Here is a 22,049-nt window from a genome sequence, read left to right as displayed (position 1 = left end):
CGCAAGACGATGCTATTATTGTCCGCTGTGGCATGAGGGCTGCGTCGACGTCTGTGATTATATAATTCTTCCCTTTTTCTCCTCTGCGGAGAGAGAGGCGAATTCGTTATTCTTCCTATCCATTCTCTCTATCGATTTCTTCTGTCTTCTTCTCTCAAGTAATTTGTATCCTTTGAGCGAGAGAGAGAAGCGAGGGGAAGGGGGAGAAGATAGGGAAATGTTGGGCGACAAATGCAAAGTGTGCGAGAGAGAGGGAAAAAGACCCTTACGAAGGGAAATATCTTTTCCGTAAGGCCCTTTTTTCCTTTTTTGTCCCTTTGCCTACGTTTCTCTTCTTTTGGAAGAGAGCCCGATACAACAATGTGAAGCCAGTCCACCGATAAATACATAAATGGAAATTACTTGGACTCCGATCGATCAAGTCCAATACCGAGAGTTTTGGGGTAAGGCCGGTCGTTTTCCTTCTCTTTTTTATTCTTTTCGTCAATCACATACGCGAATTTGGCGCATTTGAAATTTTCGCGAGCGCAGAAGGATAATACCCTTATTTGGGGGTGTACACTCGAGGCGTTCCCGGTTACCAACGATGTAACCAGGGTTGCAAGTACGCCCACACCTACCCGAGAGGGTGCAACGGAAAACCGAAATTCTTCGGAGTGTTTGTCAAGACCCCGCCAAAATCAACCCACGGTGGAAAAGACAGCCAGGGAGGGGACGCAGATTTGCTTTACGGTCTGGATCCGCAGCAGGCGACAGAAAGTTTGCGATTTACAAAAGCCCGCGCTTGTTTTAGAGAAACGGAAGCCGAGAGGTGGGGGGATAAAAAAAGGGGGGCTGGATGAGCAAAGGCTTCGCTCACAGACAGTTCAGACCACCTTTAGCGGCGCAGGCATTAAAAAAATAAAGATAGGGGGAAAAAGATGAGGGGTGGAAAGACGAAGAGACTACTCTCATAGGAATTGAACGTGTCAAAACCAGACGAGGCAGACGGACTAGACAGAGTCTTCTCACAACTTGGAAAGATTCCCTAAAAACGTAGTCATTCACGCAGTCCCTCTCTCCCCCAACACTTTTTTCAATCTCATCAAGACTTGAGCACCTCATGCAGTAAGACACTACGGTGCACTCACTCCATGAAGCACTACGATGGAGTTCTGGACCTAAGACATACAATCAATCCTGTAGGAGTACGTATACTCCTTCAGGTCGGCTACTACTTTGATCCTATGAAATATTAGATATAAACTTTGAATTCTCATATCTGTATAATTACTCTTACGAAGATGACAGAGTCGAACAACATCTAAATTATAAGCAAGGTGGTATAACATACCCTGAGACTTGAAGGAACATCGCAAACCGTAACCAACGGAAGACTAGAAATTAAGAAACCACATTGGCAGGCCCATGAGCAAAATGCAGGAAGAAACTGAGAAATGCAAGTAAGAAGAACGTAAACTAGTTCAACAGCCGAACTTCTGTAAATACGTTCATATGGCAAAGAAAACAAAGGAATGAAGAATAATAATAATGGATATCGAGAAGGAAATAACGTCGCTTTGTCAGAATATTGGGTACGAGAGCGTCGCTTTGCCAAAAGACAGGGTAACAGATCGTCGTTTTGCCAGAATACAGGGTAACAGAGAGTCGCTTTGTCAGAATACAGGGTAACAGAGAGTCGCTTTGTCAGAATACAGGGTAACAGAGCGTCGCTTTGTCAGAATACAGGGTAACAGAGCGTCGCTTTGTCAGAATACAGGGTAACAGAGCGTCGCTTTGTCAGAATAGAGGGTAACAGAGCGTTGCATTGTCAGAATACTGGGTAACAGATTGTCGCTTTGTCAGAATACAGGGTAACAGAGCGTCGCTTTGCCAGAATACAGAGTAAGAGAGCATTGTTTCTTCATAATAAAGAGTAGAGGTGGGTCGATCAGCCAAAACAGCTGGTATTGAAGGGTTGATCAGTCAGAAGAAAGGTTACTGGAGCATAGATCACCCACAATATGGAATACAGGAAAGTGGATCAGTTGGAATAAAAAGTATGAGAGCACTATTTCGGCTCCGCTATATTATGAGTACTGCAGAAATAGAAACGTGACCCCATACTATGATGAAAATACAGGTTAGACACACAGTCTTACAATCTACATTTGAACTGAGATCTGCGCTGGTAACTTTACGGAGGAGAATGAATGCACCGTAGTCTTATTGGCTGCGAAGGAACTACAAGTTCACCAACCAACCGGAATCGCAAGAAGCTGTGACGGCTGTCGCACGCACTCCCTCTCAGCATTAATTTTATGTCGCAAGCAACGGCGGAAGTTGTTATAATGCTTTGTTTGTGCCATGGAGTTAACAAGGTCGTTCCACACAATTAACAAACATACGCCTTTTGCAGGCGAACCGCCCTGGCCCGTGACACGGAGTAAATTATCTGCTGGGCGATGCTCCGGAGAAAGTTTGTGCTTCAAGAGTTGAACTCAACGAGAACTTTACATTCTCGATGTGTGGAGCGAAATAAAGCGGGTAGCAACGTTTCAAATGCTTTACACAAGTCGAGCAACGGCGTGATTTTGTTTTCTTTTTTTGCTTGTATAAAATCCATTGTGCGAATTAAGCTTTTTTCCTTTCTAGTATCGAGTTCAAATTTAACATCCATATCACCTCTCTCAAGTTTCTTGTGAATACCTTAATGCATGCAAAATATCAGCACTATGGCATGAAAACTTGAGTGGAAAACAGTCTGCTGTTGCCTCGGCTCGGTGAGGTTGATCAGTTGTCCTTCGGCAGGGAAATCTTTGATGATTTTTTCAATTGTTTTGTTACATACGTAGTTAAGAAATGGTATACTATGTGCTTTCAAATCAATTTTCTTTGAGGGGGTTAAATCCATCCCTGGCAGGGATAAAAATAATTTTCTTTTGCCGGGAATATTTTTTTGGGGTGGGAAAGATCCCCGGCATTCCCCCCGTTAATTCGCACACTGATGAAATGTATCCGATGCTCGATTCAGCCGTAAACAGGAAATGCATATACATTGTCCAAAGACTTCCAACCTTTCCTGTGGTAACAATGGTACAACTATGACATTTAAAAGCATACGTAAAGAATCAATCCTTTCCTACCACGAGTATCTTTCCGGTACATCACCTCTTCCGTGGCCATCTCTGCTTAACTGCATTTTTTTTTTACTTTAATCATTTGAATTCAAGCCCCTTTCTCCCTTTCCGACGACACCAAAATGTGCTAACCACTACGCCACGGAGGTCAGCGAGCCTGCCGAAAAACAGCTCACGGCAACATCAATCATCTCGATCAATGTGTCTAGCCGTGAGAACAACAATCTAAAGCGATTTGTTGTTATCTTAGGAACTAGTACGTGTGAAGATCTAAAACTTTCTAGAGTTACAGATCTTGGAAGTGTAAGTTTAACGCGGCATATTTCATTTCATTGCTCCGCCAGTGTGCCTATTGAAAAGAATAGTTTCATTTCATTTTAAAGTTTTTATATACCGAGAAACTTTCATGGAAAATTCAATTCAGTCTTGGTAGCTCGCCCTGTATTTTCAAACGTGAGACTTAACTCCATCTCTCGAGCGATACTGTCACTTCTGAGCAGGATTCAAGCTTTAGAAAAGTAGTAATTTATGTTCATGTAGCTAAAGTGAGGAGAAATAATTTTCCTCGTGAAATGAGGTGATGTCTTGTTCAGTCCCTTACTTGTATAAGCCGAGAAACCAGGACCTCTGCTACCCCATTAAGATTCATTAGCCCACCTTGATCTTGCTGTTCAGAACACACACACAGAGAAACGTCGGTCCCTTCTCCCCCCATTGTTGCAAACACACGATACAGGATGCCGTGACTAAGATCACCTCATCGCACCTGGCCGATTCGCAATTGTTTCATCTTTACGCACCAGGGGAAGATGTAGTGTATGGAAGGCGTGGCGGGGGGACCCTCCGTGAGAGAGGACCCCGTGAATGGGGGCATCGAAACCGTCCCCAATCTGCAATCCTTTTCAACTCACCCTCCCTACCTCCGACAGTCAAAGGCAATCCAACTCTCCTTCGGACGTACATTCCGATTGAAAAGGGGGGTAAAATATCATATAGTAAAAAAAAAAGGAGAGAAGAAACTGCACAGAAAAAGACCCAAATAACGGTCCACTTCCCTCCTGACTGATGCATCAGGTAATATTTTAAATCATCGACGAATGCCCCGAGCTTCAAATGAATAGTTTTTTTCTACCCATAGGTGAGGGGAGGTGGGGTTGAAGGGGGTTCCGGAAAGAAGGAACGAAATAACGTCTGAAACAATCCATTTCCTAACTACAGCCGGTGACACATTTCTCCACATACTGGCGATTTATTAGCCCCCCTTCTTTTCTGACATTCGTCCCCTTACGGGTGGAGAGTATTTTCAGTGTTAAGTCAGAACAAACTGTTAACACGCCAGAACGGGACCTAAAGCAAGTACCAACTCGGTAATGATACTTGCTTAACGAGCTCACTGTAGAACTTGTGAAACAGTTCCAGTTCCACCCTTTCTCGTTTCAGTACAGGTTCCCTAAAAGCGACTGAATTCCAATACATGTTCCCTAAAAACAACGAATTCCAGCACATGTTCCTTAAAAACCTATGAATTCAGCCACACCCTTTGAAGCTTATGAATTCCAGTACATGTTCTCTAAAAAGGCAATTAATTTCGCATGTTCCGCCAAAATAGAAATGAATTCCAATATATGTTACCGATGAATTTTGACATGTTGCCTTAAACCTTATGAATTCCAGCACACGTTCCTTTAAAAACAATTAATTGCACCGCATGTTTCCTAAAATGAAAATGAATTCCAGCACACGTTTCCTAAAATACAAATTAATTCCAACACATGTTCCCTAAAAGAGAAATGAATTCCAGCAAATGTTCCCTAAAATACAAATGAATTCCAGCACGATCCCTAAAATACAAATTAATTCCAGCACATGTTCCCTAAAGTACAAATGAATTCCAGCACATGTTCCCTAAAATACAAATGAATCCAGCACATGTTCCCTAAAATACAAATGAATTCCAGCACATGTTCCCTAAAATGCAAATGAATTACGGTAAATGTTCCCTAAAATACAAATGAATTCCAGTACACGTTCCCTAAAATACAAATGAATTACGGTATATGTTACCTAAAAAATAATAAATACCAGTACACGTTACCTAAAAAGAAAAATGAATTGCCGTTCATATCCCGTAAGAAAATAACTAAAGATTGTTATTGGAGCTAAATCTGTTTACCGCCACTGCAAGAAATGATAGGACTTTACAATTTTGTCCCCAAATGTTAAAGAGTATGTGCATAAAACATAAAACAGTATCAGACACTGTGGGAACACACAGTGATATACTTTTCTCAATACAGAGCATATTGTTATTATTATTATTAGTGTGTAATATGTGACAATTTCCCTCAGACATACTCAGTGCGTAATGAAATGGGAGGCGGGCAGTGTCCCTTTTTATCTCCGTCACAAAGAGCAACTTACACTCCATAATTTCCAAGAAGGCGTAACAAGATAGGAGGAGGAATAGCGGCCATTTTGAAGTGACGCACTACATCCTTGGAGGAAGAGCGAAGGAACTGGTGCATGTAGGTTCATCTCCCGGTCTCATTGCTCCATAAGCTATGCATGAACCAATTACTACCTCATAAACAATGCAGCATACAATTTTTCTTTTACGTTTCAGTGAAGGGAGGGGAACGGACTGAGCGAGATGATGAATTTATTGTTGTAAGGCAAAAATCTTCACGTGCCATCCCAGTGGACAAAATGGCGGGGGTACATGCATATATTAACAGGGCATGTCATAAAAGTAACTGTAATTATCTCTCCTGAAACAGGTTATGACAAAAGGTCACTCTCCAATGTGATGGTAGAAACAATGGAAGAGTATATGTATACTCTGTGTAAATTGGTGGAATGGTGTAGAACAGGTTATATGTTGGGAAGGTTCATCTTAGGCTGAAGGTTCAAATGATGTAGGAACAGAAATCTCAATCTCTCTCTCTCTCTCCATCTATCTACCTCATCCATTATTTTTTCTTCTCTCTGCCGTCTCTCCTACTTCTCTCTACTCCTATTTCTTTATCCCATTCTACTTTCTCTCTCTCTCCACCTTACATTCCTCTTTTTAGTCTACTCCTATTTTCATATCCCATTCTGTCTTCTATTTCCTCCTTCTACTTTCTCTATTCTTCTTCTATTTTTCCTAATATTTGTTTGCCCCTCTATTTTCGCTAAAATTTTGGTTTATTTTTTCAGTTTTTTTTAAAAAAAAACTCCATCTATCCTCCTTCTATTTCACCCCTATTTATCTTCTCTCTCTCTCTCTCTCTTTCTCTCTCTCTCCTCCCTTGCTTGTTGCCTAAGTATTTGAATTTAGAAACCGATTTACATTAACTGTTATCTATAATTAGGTTTTGATTATCTGACACCTACCTTCGACACATGCTAACTTCCAAAACTTATTTTCGAACCTCATCTTCAAGAAGAAAAATGTGCAAAAAAAATTTAAACTACTACTTTCTTCCATAGAGGACAAAAGAATGTATAAAGTACAAATTTTCTGTTTCAGAAAATAGTAATTCCTAAAAAACTGTTACAAATGTCTGACAAACTCGTTCTGCAAATCATACCAAAGACTACTAACCTTTTCATTTAACATGCAGATGGCGACAAAAAAAGGACCCTTCCTACTGGCAAAATTACATGGCCACGCGTCCCGAACGATTCAATAAGCATATTCACGGGGGTTAAGATTCAAATTAACACAAAAGCAGAGGGTTTAATCTTGTTGCTAAGAAAAGAAGTCTTTAGAACCCACCTAGACTAGCCTCGCGAAACAGCAACCGCGAAACCTTCATTTTATTAATGATGCCGATCCGAAGAAAATGTCGTCTGCATATGAATAACATTGACTTCAGGACAAAAAAAATTGTAAAGAGAGGCTAAGAAGAAGAAAGAAGAGGAGAAAAGGAGGCGATTGAACACAGGGACTTTAGAGCAGAAGTGTTTACCAAAGGTAAAGAGAAGGTTGTCTTGCACACGCGGCTAGTTACGGGTCTCGACCCTATACATGCCACGTGTCTCTCATTTGCATGCTCATCACACATTCATAGTGGATCCCTCAGAAGGGTGTGCGGAACAAGTTTGCAGGTCCCATGCACACGCATGTCAAAACACGTCCGTGCGACTTTTAATTTCCAGCCCCCTGTCCTTTGCTCTGCAGGTTACACACAAGGCTGCGTGTATTCTATAGTCCAATTGAAATATGTATATTCACTCCTCAATTTTTGTGCTGGAGGTAGATTTTGCATGTACTCACATGATAAATTGTACTTAGAATTTCATTTTGAGTGTCATATAACAGATTTCTCAACAGAAATGGTTGACATTATTATTACATATTACGAATGTAATGTTATGCACTGGAATAGGCATGCTACAAAGAAAGACGAGCCCAAATTACTTTGCTCGCATATAATACACAAATAAACATTTGGGGACATGTTGATGGATTCCTCAAACCCAGTAGACTTCTTAACGCGTATACACATCTGTTAGTGATATGATGTATCAGAAAAGTATAGACTCCAATGTACTCGTAATTAACTGTTTTCCCATGCCGATATTTAACAGGAAAATGCTGTACAGAATTCTGTCTGTGTATTATAAATATTATCTTTATTTGTACTTGCACGGAAACAATTTTGACAAATTTATGAAAAGGAATAAGTAGTTATGAAATCGACAATTATCACAAGACGACAAAGCTACGAAAGTTTTTCCCCTTGAAGAAAAGACTAGAACAATGGACTTCATGAAACTTCCCAAAACAATATAAAATTGTTCTTTAGGATCAAAATTTTGGAAGTAAGACATTGAATATCAAATCTCTTCACATATAGATTCCGAGACATTGGATACTTAGAATGTTCGGATTAAAATACAATACTGGACGTCAATTCTAGTTTTTGAAGCAATTCTGTAATTTGACAGTGGTTATAGACTAACCTTTAGGTTTACGGTTACTGAGAGTTTGGTGTTTGGACTTTTAAAATTGTGTGTACCTGGGAATTTTGATATTTAGTGGCATTATTTCGTTTTGTGAAATTTTGACAACTATAACTGAAGAAATACTTTTTTTCGGTATTTCTTCTAAGGGTGTGTTTATGAAACTATTCGTGGTAGCAAGGTTTACAGCTGAACGAGAGAAACAATGTACTGTAGTGTGGATATTTAGAGTGTTGTATCACATTCTCTGTAGTTTTCCTAATGTCTGAGTTGGTCTTGTAATAGGCCGTTTAAGTCTCATTGTTCGCGCTAAGGCATCAAGGGTAATGTATCAAACATTAATGTGCGGCTGCATTGCAAGCAGAACTACATTGCAAAATTTTCAACTACACCTTGCTGAAGTAGAAAAAGCAATGCGATCACGCTTGACAGAGTTCTTGGCGTGGCTTTTATGAATCTGTGAAGACGCTATCCAATTGTTGGGGAGTATAAGAAACGGCCATCAATGTTCACATCACCAAGCACGTTGCACATGGGTCAACGTTCGGCCGTCAGCTATGGAATTTCGTTACATCGGAGAGATGTTGACGTATGTGAAAAGATTCCTCCGAAGTTTCCAGAGTGCCGTGGCTAAGGAAAATACTTTGAACGCAAAAGGTACCCTTTTCTTCAAGAAACTGGCGGGGGAAAAAAGGGCGCTGATTGGTACCAAACAGACGAAACAATGCAGGGCGTGCTTTAAGCCAAGAAAAGGAAACCATTCTGCCTGGGAAATGCACGTCAGAAGGCGAGCAAATCGCTCCATCAAGCCTCACCGAGACAACAGTGTCAAACGGTGGTTCTTCTGGTATAAAGCGACTCGAGCATCCAGCAACAATACAATACAAGGCTTTCAGGCACCTCTATTCATAAACCCTATGCGCTTTTTTTTCGGTCATCTTATCCTTTTTATTCTCTGAAGTCAGATTGCTGGAGCTGAGAAAAAAATCGGTGCTCCACTGGACAACGTTCCCGACGACAAATACGTAATTAACCAGAAGAATGCGGCTTGCTATTACGGGGCTTGGGAGCATAAAGACGTGAAAAATTCAAAATGGAGGAAACGACAAGTGGTAAAAAGAGAGAAAATAAAAATTGAAATTATTTCCGAGAGCGCCAAACAATGGAACGATAGAGTTGTGCTCTCCAAGGGTACTGTAATTCTTTTTTATATTAAAAAAAACTCATTCCTTTGATCACACTGTGAAATTACTAAATCGTTTCTCCGCTACCATCACAGTACTTGGTGAAAGGCGACGAAAAACATTAGCACGTCTCTTTTCACCCGCACAAAAAAAAGGTACAGCAATCTTTTTTATATACACACACAGAGCGATTGCTCATAACTTCACCAACGTGTTCTTGTCATACAGAAGCTCATTTTGAGCAAGTCATTATAAGAAATCGCTCGCATTGTTTTCTCGAGCAAAAAAAAAACAAAAGAAAAACAAGAAAAAAAACGGGAGTTCTCTTGTCGCCAGGCTAATTTCCCCGCATCAAGCTTAATGCAAAAGCTGACTAGGGCGACCAATTTGCAAACGCTTCCTCGTTGTTATTTCTGCACAACATGTGGAGTTGTGAAAATAGGAAGTGATTTGGGAGAAAGACATGACTCAGCAGGCCTAGAGCGACCCAAAAGATAATTAGACGCTCTGTGGAATAGTGGAAGATCTTGGGGGACTTTTTCCCTTCCTTTGCAAACGCATAGAGACAAAGAGGAGTAAATAACGATTTCTACTTGGAGAAGCTCGAGGATGTGAATATATGAAATATCCAAACGACAAAATGCCCTTGGTTAAAAATAAAATGGTGCATCTGCTAGTTATCTTCTTTTCTCCGCCGAACAGCAACCGAGCTTTATCCAATAGATCAATGACACTTCTACAAAAGGGAACAACAAGAATTCCTACCAAAATTAAAAGAGATCTCTGGATTAATCGACAACTCCAAATTATATGATATTTTACAATGATAATGCTTCTATAATCATAAAATATGTTCTTTATACTAGGCATCAAAAACTCAAATGGGTTATGTTACTACACTATCTCACCTGCATGCTCCTAATGTCCCAACGGCCTTGCAAATAGTCCCATACCACATAACCAAAGTTAAATATACAGAGGTGGAACCGTCGGATATTCGTTGTGACGAAGCGCTGTGTAATAATGAATGTTATGCCACATGAAAATTCCACTACCCATAACTTAAACAAACACACCTTTTAATTCAATACCTAAGAGCTGATATTATACATGGTGTGAGCCAGGCAATTCACAAACATTACTTCGAGAATCATCTTAATATACTTAAAGGGGTATCTGAAACACTGAAACGTGCACCTAGATAGAATCGGTTGCAGGATTTCTTGAAAGCAAGTTGACAAACGCACTGCCGTCCTTTCGCAAAGGGTGAGTGTATATGGCGAAATATTGTTCTAGATATTGCGAAAATTTAATACATGAATAAGCAAATTTTTTGTAGTGTCTGAATATTGACTGATATGATAATATTACATATGCAGGCATACATTAAACCATTGTGTTTTACGTGTTGATTGTCGATAATGACATAATGTCAAATGAAAATGACATCACTGCTCTCTATGTTCTATTCGTGTTTTATTATTTGGCCTCTGGAGCCGGGGAATTTTATTTCTATGTTGATGACAAAGTTTCACCAATCTACGTGCTGTAGCTCTGAGTTACCTATCATTGCCCCCACGATACTTGGTGCGAAAAAGCAGGCCTGGCGACTTGGTGGTCATCAAGTAAAACATTTATCAAGAAAACTTTACAAAAATAATTTAAAATAGATTTTTCACTCACCGGCAGCTGAGAGCATCGCAGGATGGAGAAACAGGTTGCCTTGCATCCCACCAGGAAAGCCAGCGAGGCCCAAGCCGTACAGCTGATGAAGGAGAGCCATGTCATCAGCACCAGGAAGCACCGGCGTCGTGGCTGCGTTGCCCATCAACCCTTTGGTATCCTTCGGCTCCACCTTAGTGGTGGCCGCCGCCGCTGCTGCCGCCATCGCAGGCGCCGACAGGGAGTTATGCAACCCGAGACCCGAGGCTGCCATTTGCAACATCTGAAGCTGTGCTAGCTGTTGTTGTTGTTGTTGCTGCTGCTGCTGCTGTTGCTGTGCCGCCTGCTGCTGCTGCTGCAGATGCTGAGCGTGATGTTGTTGTTGTTGCTGCTGCTGCTGCTGCCCGGAGTTGGAAAGCCCAGTCGACATGTCTGCGCTGCTGGACCCTGGTACCGGTGGGACCGTGAAGGAACCGTCCGCCTCGTTCTTCCCATTCTCTATGTGCGCCTTGACGTTGTCGATATGCTTCTTTGTAAAGATATGATCCTGAATGGAGTACTTGTGGGAATACTTGAAATTACAAAGCTTGCATTCTTCCGGCGGTCGTGGGGAGTCTGGCTCCTGCCCGAAAGCCTTCTGCACGGCGAGTTTGTTCTTCTTCTCCTTCGCCCTTGCGTTCTGGAACCACACCTGAACAACCCTCTTGGGAAGTCCGATCTCACGACCCAGCATCTCGCACTCGGCCATCGTCGGCGTCTTGTAGTCCGAGAACAGAGATTTCATCACCTTCACCTGCACACTGCTCATCTGGGTTCTGAATCGCTTTCCGCCACCGGCGTGGTGCCTCTGACTTTGGGTGCTCGAGGCTGGAGAAGTGGGGTTGCTCTCGTGAGAAGCTTCGTCACCATCCATGTTCTCCGTCGTTTCCGACATGCTGTCCGATCTTGCATCGTCACCTCCACTTCTTCCAGACCCTCCGCCTGTCTCTTCGACGCTTCTTTCGCTGAGATCTGTAAGTGGTCCGTCGAATAGAGATCGCTCGTGATCTGTGGATACTTTGACTGGTCGGCTCAGATCAACTGGTTTACTCAGATCTAGAGGGGCATCGTTGCCCTCTGTCACCTCCTGCTTGATCTTCATGCTGAGGTCGGTCGGGCCCTGAGTATCTTTTCCGTTTTGGGCATGAGATTGGAGCTCGTTTATATATCGTTTCATAGATTCTTCATAATATTTCTTCAAAGAATTCTCAACATCTGAATGTGTGCTGAAAGGAGGGAATAAAGGAGGCATCATATTAGGAGCACCAATTGTACCAGTTGTACCAAAAGTAGTAGGAACTTTAGAACTATCACCCATCTGAATAGAGGAATCCATACTGAGTTCCTCATCTGGAAGAGCATCAATGTTGATCTCTCCACGTGAACATTGGTCAGCATGCTTTGTCGCTAGGTGCGACTCTAAAGCGGATTTCACTTTGAATAGCGCTGGACAGAAAGGACAGCGCTTGTTAATTACCTGAGCATGAGCCCTAAACTGGCCTTTTCGTTCTCGAGCTCTCGTGTTCTGAAACCAAACTTGGACCACTCTCTTCTTTAGCCCAACCTCCCGTGCTATGTTCTCCAACATCTTCCTGCTGGGGTTGCTCTCAATTTGATATTTCTGATACAGATAATCAAGCTGTTCGGGCAGGATGGTGGTTCGCAGACGTTTGTCCTTCGGCTGGTCGTCTCGATCATCGTCGTATTCGTCGAACTTCCGCTTTGGTGGTGGGGCCCCAGCGCTCAGCGGCGTGCTTGCTCCGGAGTTTGAAATTTCCGAACAGGGCAGTCCTGGTGTTACGGCCGCCGCTGCACCAAGTTGCTGCTGCTGCATTTGAGCATGTTGCTGCAGAATACCGAAAGGACTATCCGGAGGATACGTTGGAAACAGATTCGGGTTCATGATGTGCACTATTTGATGTTCTCGCCACAGATCGAATCTAGGAAACACAAGATTGCATTTATCACATTGGAAGGTCCCTTCAGGCGATGGGCATGGCTTGTTCTCGCTAGGACTCGGAGATGGAGAAAAGAGAGCAGGATTGTTTGGAGTTGAAGGATTGTTAACAACTGAAGAAACCACTGCAGCTACAGCTGAGGATGAATTAGATTCTGCCATGGTGCTGGAGTTGGAATCTTCCGACGACAGTACCGCGGCAATCTGTGCTGCTGCTGCTTGCGCCTGCGCAGATCTCTTGGCATCCTCTTCCTTGAAACAGTGTGTTTTCTGATGCCTTATAAGCTCGTAGTACCTTTGAAACACAAGGAGGCATTTCTTGCATTGGTAATTCAGACCTGGGGTGCGCTGAAACCTGCCGGACCCATCATCATTCGATTCGACTGGAGGTTGATTTTCATACACCTTTCTTGCTTTCTGCCGTGCATTTTGAAACCAGACAACGATTACACGAGGACTTAGATTGAGCAGTTTAGACAAGTATTCGAGATCGTCATCCTTAGGATAGGCATTGTTCTCAAAAAACTCCTGTAAAACTTTGATCTGGTAGTCTGTAAAACGGGTTCGGTTTGCTCTTTTCCCCGAACCGCCAGAAGAACTACTACTACAACCACTGCTATTATTGCCATTACCGCCGCCGCCAGACATCGACACCGATGCAGAGGTGAGAGAGAAACAGTCAGTTCTACCTGGACTGACGCTAGTGATGGTGGAAGATGAAAGAGGTAGTATGCTTGAAGTAGGAACTTGACTTGGAGATGCAAAGTTAGGTGCTAGCTTCGGCGGCAGCATGTTGGAATGTGATGACGTTGATTCGGAACCAAGTTGCGAGGCAATTATTGAAGTCAATGTAAGGCTGCCAGGGGAGGAACTGCGTACAGAAGGAACTGAAGTCACATTGTTGCTTGAACTCAGAGGACTCGAGCCCAAAGTTGGCGTGCTACTGACAATAGGCCGAGGCGGCTCATTCGTGTTGTGATGGTGATGATGGTGGTGGTGATGATGGTGTTGCTGCTGATTTGAGGAATGAGCTTTCGCGTTTTTTTCATCTACACTATTTTCAATCTTATCATTCTCCTTCTTGATGTCAATATCCAAGCTGCTGTTAAATTTTTCAGGGTGTGCAGCGGTTTGATTTTCATTTTCTGTTTTTATCACCACATCTGTCTTTTTGTGCTCTGATCTACAAGAAAAATCCTTCGATTCATCTGAACCCAAGGGCATTACTTTAGCTTCCCCCGTCTTCTCGTATTCTTCCAAATTCAATGTCGTTGATGGAGGGTTGTTAAAATTGTACGGCGAGTCTTTATTTCTTTGCCTCTCCTTGAACAATGTATTCCGAAACCAATGTTTGATCACTTTAGGTGGCAGGCCACTCTGCTGAGCCATTTCATTGATCTGATCCTCAGACGGTGAGTTGTTAATATCGAAATGCGCTCTCAATATCTTCAGCTGTTCGTCTGTAATCCGAGTCCTTGCTCTCTTCTGCTGTGCAGCTGTTACAGCTTGTTGTTGTTGCAGCAATTGTTGCTGTTTCGCCAACAAAGATGGATCAAGTGCAGGACTGAATAACGGATTCTGGGCTTGTGCCAATGCACCTAAAGGATCGAACGGTGGAGGCATCATCATAGGAACTAGAGGTGGCTGCAAATTCATCGCTGCCAAAGCTGGCATGTTCAAGCCCAACGGAAGTCCCATTCCCAAACTGGCCATTCCCATCATCATAGGGTTAAACTGCAGCTGCTGAAGTTGAGATGCAGCCATCACGTTCAACGCTGCCTGCATCTCGTTCATCTGCTGTGCCAAAGACATAGACAAATTCGGCATTGAACCTGGAACAGGTCCTGACAGAGTAGCTGGAATTGAATCTGTGCTGGAAGCAGGTGTCGAAGAAGCTGTAGGAGTACTTGGAGCTGTTGAAGTGGTCACGTCAGGTGGTTGAGATTGTTTAGACGTTTCCTTGTCTTCGACATCCTTTTCTGGGGAAACGTCAGTGCTAGACGTTGTACCATTGCCACTGTTACCGCTAGTATTTGAACTCGAGGCTCCCAGTAGATGGTGTCCACTGTGAGAACTAGTATTAGCAGTAGGCGTCATTGGGTTGACTACAGGTGCTGTTGTAGAATTCTTCTTCTCATACTCAGACTTAAACTCCTGGGCGTATTTTTCTAGGAACTCTGGAGGAACAAAGTCTCGATGAATTTCTTCACAGTGGGCCTTCAAAACCCAAATACTTGAGAACTCTTTCTTGCAGTGTTGGCAAACTGACTTTGCCATTTCAGGTGGATCTTTTCTACTTTCATCCTCTGTAATTTCAGACTCTTCATTTCCTTCTGAAGCCGCGGGTCCGTCTGCAGGCTTCTCAGGTTTTACATCATCTTCTTTTCGCTGTATCTTTTGGTGGTATTCGTTAAATTGCATCACGAGTTCAAACCCATAGCTTTCCAAAAGATGTTTATAGATCTGTGACGATTTCTTTGCAGGCATGCAGAACTTTGAAAAGGAATCGTCCAAATGAGGCGTCGGAGCTGGTGATGGAGGCTTTGTGGGAATACTTGGCGTCTGAGTCTGCTGCTGCATACTGGAAGGCTGTGGAGAACTGCGAGGTTGCGAATGAGCCATTCCTGATGCGCCAGGCGCAGGTAACGGTGGAAAGAGTGACAACGGGCTTTGGAACAAACAATACAACTGTTGGTGTTGAACCAATTGATCCTGACTGACAAAGATAGCGCTACATCTCTGACAATTGTACATATGCTGGGACGACATTGGCGGTGGTACTATCACAGGCTGTTGAGCAGTCGAGTTGTTAGTTGTCGCCTGCGATATCGATGACGAAGACGACGACGAACTCGGTTGCGTATTTGTTGTTGTACTTACATTTGATAAACTAGGAACTGAAGGGGTTGTTGATTGAGGAACTATATTACTGCTCAAACTTTGAGCTAACGACGGCACTTGCGTAGAAGCCGAAGACGATGGTGAATGCTGCTGTTGCTTTGGCGATCCGAGGATATCTTGCATCATTTTCTTGTGCTGATCCTGGACTTTGTGTGGTTCAGGTTGTTCAATGAGTGGCTTGCTAAGATCAAGCTGGCCTGTCATAGCCAAATCTTGCAACTTAGACGCTCTAGTTTGATGCAAAACAGATCTCATATGAATGTCCAGCGTAGATCCTTGACTGTAAGCAACTTTACAAATGTTACATTTGTATGGTTTTTTATCATCATCATCTACCTTTGGAGTGAGACTAGTAGCCAAAGAAGCATGAGGCGATACTGCAGTAACGCCATTATTTTGTTGCTGGTGCTGCTGATGCTGTGCTTGCTGTTGTTCTTGCATTGCACGTTTGAGTTTATGCAGGTGACTGACAGAATTGTAATGCACCAACAAAATATTTTTCTGAGTAAAAGACTCTTTACATACGTCGCATTTGTAAGGGCGATTTGGATCTAGATACTTCTCCATCGGATAACTCAATTTCTCACCCTTTCTATGCAGCAATGTCTTGTTGTGGCTTGTTAAGTAACTCTGCCGAGTAAACGCAACTTTGCACCTGTGGCATTTGTACTTTCTGTTCGGATCATTATAACTGTCCTCTGCAATCGCTTGGCTGTTGAGATAGTCTTCCAAAAATTGCTGCTCTTTGTAGGTGGAGTCGTTACTGTTTTCTCCGTCCCCTTCAGCTCCTCCTTCCACTTGAAGAATGCAGTCATCCTGGTCTTTTCTTTCCACGTCCTTCATCTCGTCATCAAATTCGTCATCTTTCAAACTCTCCTTTCTGAGAAGGTCATTGGTGGATGGATCTAACACTTGACCACTAAGGCCCGCGAGCAGCAAGGGATTATTCATCAAGCTTTGTTTATACTGTCCCAACTCATCTTCTGAAAGTTCTGAATGCGAGGTTTCAACGTGTTTGTGTAGCGCTAGAACAGATCGAAAGCTTCTTCCACAGAGCACACACTTAGTAGCATCTCTTATCAGATGGTATTGAGAATGAAGCTGGAGTTTCTCCAATGTTTTGAAAGCCAAACTGCACTGGTTGCAACGATACTTGTAGACGTGTTTTTCAGACACAGCCATTTGATGGCTTTTCGCATGGATTTCCCGGAAATGCATCTGCAAGCTGTGAGCCGACTGGAAATATTGATTGCAACCTTTCTTCCAACACAGGTAGCCGGGACCTCCAGGAGTTTGTTTTATCTCCAAGTGTCCCAACTCATTCTGATGAAGACAAAGCTCGTCAATGTTTTTGCAGCTCTTGAAGCACGTTTGGCAGCGAAACTCGTCCATATCTAAATGATCATCTAGATCGCCATCTTCTCTGTCTTCGTTGCAATTCACTTCCGCCTGTTGCTGCTGGTTCATCGCAGTTTTAGATTCGCTTTCCCTTACGCTGGACGTGCCACCACTACTACAACTCGAAGAAGGGCTATGCTGGTTATGTTGGTGGTGATGGAAATGGCCCTGGTGCTGCTGCTGTGAAGCTGGGCTCTGCTGCGAGTTGTGCTGTTGTTGGTTCACGTGCTGCTGCTGTTGCTGCTGCTGTTGGGGACGCGACACTGCATTCAACCAATGTGACTGGTCGACCAGAACCAAAAGCCTTTGCAAGCCTTCGGCGTTAACACTGTGAATTTGCATTACGTGGCGCTCCAGCTGGGGCTTGTCCCGGAAGCTGTCTTGACAGAGCGGACACAGGAACTCTTTCGGCTCTTGGGAGTGCTGGGCCAAAACATGGGCTTGGATTCTCATCTCGGAACCACTAGTGTAGTTGCAGTAGGGACACATGTGCACAGACTGATCATTGCTTAAGTTTGCAACATCTTCATTCTCTCTGTAGCAGGAATCTTGCTTCTGTTGCTGTTGTTGTTGCTGGTGCTGTTGCTGTTGCTGTTCTAATGCGAATTTCAGCATGCTCTCGTCTCGAGGTTCAACTTTGATGTCCTTACGTTCCTTGCGATCTGAAATTAGAAGACGCAAATCAGCATAAATTTTGTAAACTCTTTTAGCATTTGCATATCCCATACATAATCAATATTCTTACAATGTATGTTACAGAATATTCCTCATATGCAGTTATGTTGCTAAAAGTAGAGAGAAATTATTTTCATTACACAACTGAAAGTTACATTGAAGGTTCATTGATTAATTAATTTGGTGTATTAAGTCCACTTTATGCTCAGTAAGGCTAATCGAGACTGGGCCTACAGTTTAAAGTCGGATCCGAACCACTACGCGCCCCCACCGGGTTGGTGGTAAAGAAAACGGGGGATGGATAAATAGGGATAGAACATGAAACTAAGAATAATCTGAATTTCTGTAATGTGTCTCTCAAAGAGTGCCATATCTCGCATTTGTTCATTACAAAATGATATTAACAATTATGTCTCCTCCTTGTCTTCAGTTATAGTTTTCAACAAAACTGAAGAAGATAGTACGGCAAATTTATTAACGTTGGAGTAAAATTTAATAAAAAGTGTAGAAAAATTTAGATAGTGAGTACGATTGTTGTTTAATGTTTGTGTCGTACTCATCTGCAGTGAGTTAATATTTTTCTTTATTATTTTGCGTCGTCGTCGGTTACATAATCGCGAAGACGAGAATGAATTATGTTAAAGATGAGATTCGCATTCCTAAACCCGAAGGCTTATTGCCGCAGCAACGTAAGTATTCAACCTCTCCCTATACTGGAAAAGATCAATCCACTCTTCACCATTCTTATCTATTTTCTTCAGGTACATCGTAATACTGTCATTCTATCTGTCTTGGTTTTCCGACAGGTGTCTTACCATGGGGTTTCCCAAGAACTCTCTAAACTTGTCTATTCCCATGCGTGCTACATGGCCTGTCTAACATTAGGAGATGAATCTTTTAGGTACATATTTTTCTCAAGAGTTTATTTTCAAACAATGTTAACTTATGTTCCTGTATATTCTAAGGAACTTCATTTCGCATCCGCGCAAAACTCCAACCATAATTACTCTCTTGTATAGCTTAACTCTTGTCGCGCACCGTGGCCGTGCTGTCTAACGCGTCAAGCTTTGGGCTCGGGTTACAGGACGCGCGCTTGTTCGGGGCGAAGCGTAACAACTTTTCCCCTGAGATTTCGGCCTGTGTATTGGACCGGTGGCCACCAACCACTGGGGAGCTAGAATGACTAGCGTAACCCGCTCATGGAAACCTACAACACCACCTGAGGGTTCGTCGTGCTGACTCCGTAACTGGTTGGATGATTGCTCACCTCTGCTAAGGCATGCGCGAGTGAGGCCGAAGGTTGCAAGGTAGACCCTGGCCATCAGGAGCTGTTGCGCCAAAAGGGGAAAAAATAACTTTTAGGTTGCTTGGTATGAGACGAGAGTGAAAACGTTACCAGCAGAACAGTAGCATCCTCAATAATATCGTTCCCGTTTGTTAATATTACTATATTAAAATACGCGAAATTGCGAAGGTGTGTGTGTTCCATTTGGTTTGATTTTTGTTATTTTAGCGTCGCTTTTTCAGTCACTTTTGGCTAATCGCGACGATGAAGTTGAGTGATATGATGATTTGGTTTTGGTTTGATTTGGTGTTTTAAGTCCACTTTATGCACAGTAAGGCTAATCGGGACTGGACCTACAGTTTAAAGTGGGATCCGAACCACTATGTGCCTCCACCGCGTATCGAACCCGGGACCCCTTGATTACAAGGCATCGACGCTACCACTGCGCCATCGGGGAGGCCCTAAGTGATATGATGAACCTGATGAAGTGACTTTCACAAAGAACACCCATGCTCAGGCCGGGATTCGAACCCGGAACCCTGGCGTCGTAGCGCGACATGGTAACCACACAGGTGTGTGTGAAACCAATAATTGTGTACGCGTATATAGTAAAGTGCCCCCCTGTGCTTTCCGCCACGCCATGAAGGCGTATAGGGGGTGTGGAGTTAGGGCCACCCACTTTCTTGATCGCGGTCGAAGGTGAGGGGTTTCCTCCAGGTACCCACTTTATACGATGCTGGGTGGACGCCGGAGCCGCTTAAACAGAATTATGTACGATGTCATGTTGCGCATGGGAAAGAGGGCACTAAGTCCAGTGGGAAATTGTCATGTCGCACCCATAACAACTTCATCTTCCAAAGGTAAATGAAAAACCTCGCCTGACACGGCGAAAAAATAAATAAAAGCCATACAACCACACGCCTCTGTCAGGGACCGAACACATCACTTGCCAGGATTTATCGCAAATCTTTCGCATCTCGGAAAAAAAAAGAAAAGGCAATGCCCTACAGAGAGAGAGCGATTAACATAAGAGTTTCGGTAAATTCTCACCAGATCACCCAGCATTCCGTGCGCTTCTCAGCCAATCTCCATGCGGCGGCTACCGCACGCCTTCCAAACACGAAGCGCTATAAAATGTCTGATAGCCCAGACAACACGATCCTTCTTAAGTGTTACTAACCGGCCAAGTCCGAAACTTCCAACGAATTCTTGAGAGATTTTCTCCAATACGTGGCACGTTAAATGTCTGGAGAAATATGAGACTTCCTTATTGGCCACTATTATGGTCTCGTTTTCAAATATGCATCGAATTGTGATGGTTTACAGCTACAACTATGGATCGATTGTTACGGAAGGTTTACGTGCATCTTGGGGAAAATTAGCAGCAGGTAACGCCCGTTCAATACCCTTTCCTTTTGTACAGATCTACCTGATGTGTATCTCAACAGAAGACACGTATAAAGGGTTAGTGCAGCATGCTTTGTATAATGTTCCTCTTAGGTGTGGAACCAAGCCCCAATGCATTGGAGAAGCCGAAATCAAGTAACACAAAGATAGAAAAAGTGATGGATATAATCATGGGCGTCCAAAGAAGAGGTCAAGTGTACGGATCGTGGGCCACTGCAAAATAATTTGAACGGGAAGGGTGGAGATAATGGGTCAGATAAAATAGAGATGTCTTAATACAAGCAGAGAGAGGGGGAGAAGCTCGAACTGAGAGATACAAGTAAAAGAGGAAATAAAATAAAGTCAAGAAATAGAGTGAGCAAGAGAGAAAGACGCTAAAGACACAGAAAATGATAAATTCGTAAAATAAATAATCAATGACAGAAAATAAGCTGAAATATATCTAGGACGCAGGAAACTAAACGATAATCCAGATATAGAAAGAAAGACAGATGAGAAAAAAATAATCAAAATTAAGCAACTTTTTACATACGTATTCCAAGATGATTAAACTACACCTACCACCGCCCTTCCCAATGTTCGCCCAAGTACATATCATCGTGTGTTCTTAGTTTGAATATTGGATATGTAATCACTATTTGACTGATTAAATAATTGGAAAGAAGCAGTAATGTTATGTTTCTCTTTTACAATAAGAATCATTTGAATATAGTTGAATTCTTCTCCAGTAACACTTGATAAATTATTTAAAATACGCGAGAAACGAAATAACTGTCTAAAAGGCTATAAAACAAACACACAGAATGACAGAGAAAGATAGTCCAGACACGTATGAAGAGAGAAATAAGAGATATGACAACGAGAGAGAAGACGACAAAGAGAGGAGCAAAAAGACAGAAAAACAAGGTGAAACAAATCGTGAGTAAAGCCAAAGAAATACAACAGAGTAAGAAAGGAAGGTTACAATTAATGAAAACGCAAAAAAGAAAAGGCAAAAGATATGATTGAAAATAGAGAGAGGAAACAAAGAACAGACAATGAAAAATGTTGGAAGGAAAATTATGTAAAATTTGAATGGTTACTAGACCCTCCATGACATGACAGAGATCAGGAAACTGTCAATGAATATAAGATATCTCAATCAACAGAAAAATTATGCTTCAGGCCCTCTTCCCGTACCAAACTAAGAATTTACAATAAGTGAACCAATGTATCCCCGACCGGGACAAATCAAATTTTTGTTCATTACAAAATTATGGTGCTAATAATATAAGGGACGAGAGGAAACAAATGAACATGGACGAAGAAACATGAATATGTATGGAATAGATCAAACAACAGATAAATTGACACGAGGGGTGCAAATAAATTGGTCAAAATCAAATATATATATATAGCAAATTAAGAAGTCTAGAAGCAGAACCCATTACAACTGAGCATTACTTTAATGCGATTTCAAAATAAAAGTCCAG

General features: G+C 42.6%; 1 protein-coding gene across 2 annotated transcripts in view; it reads right to left on the bottom strand.

The window, feature by feature from the left end:
- The window catches only part of zfh2 (Zn finger homeodomain 2), a 150,466-nt gene that overhangs the window by 88,402 nt on the left and 40,015 nt on the right, over positions 1–22,049 (bottom strand). For both annotated transcript variants that reach the window (XM_083143611.1, XM_083143612.1), the window contains exon 3: positions 10,937–17,872. In XM_083143611.1, the coding sequence (XP_082999737.1) occupies positions 10,937–17,872 (6,936 nt within the window). The remainder of the gene's footprint in view (positions 1–10,936; positions 17,873–22,049) is intronic.

This window comes from Lepisma saccharinum, chromosome 22 (assembly GCF_977018435.1).
Source record: "Lepisma saccharinum chromosome 22, izLepSacc3.1, whole genome shotgun sequence".
Classification (NCBI taxonomy): Eukaryota; Metazoa; Arthropoda; class Insecta; order Zygentoma; family Lepismatidae; genus Lepisma; species Lepisma saccharinum.
Note: the sequence above shows the minus strand (reverse complement) of the source record. Positions and strands in the feature narration are given on the sequence as shown.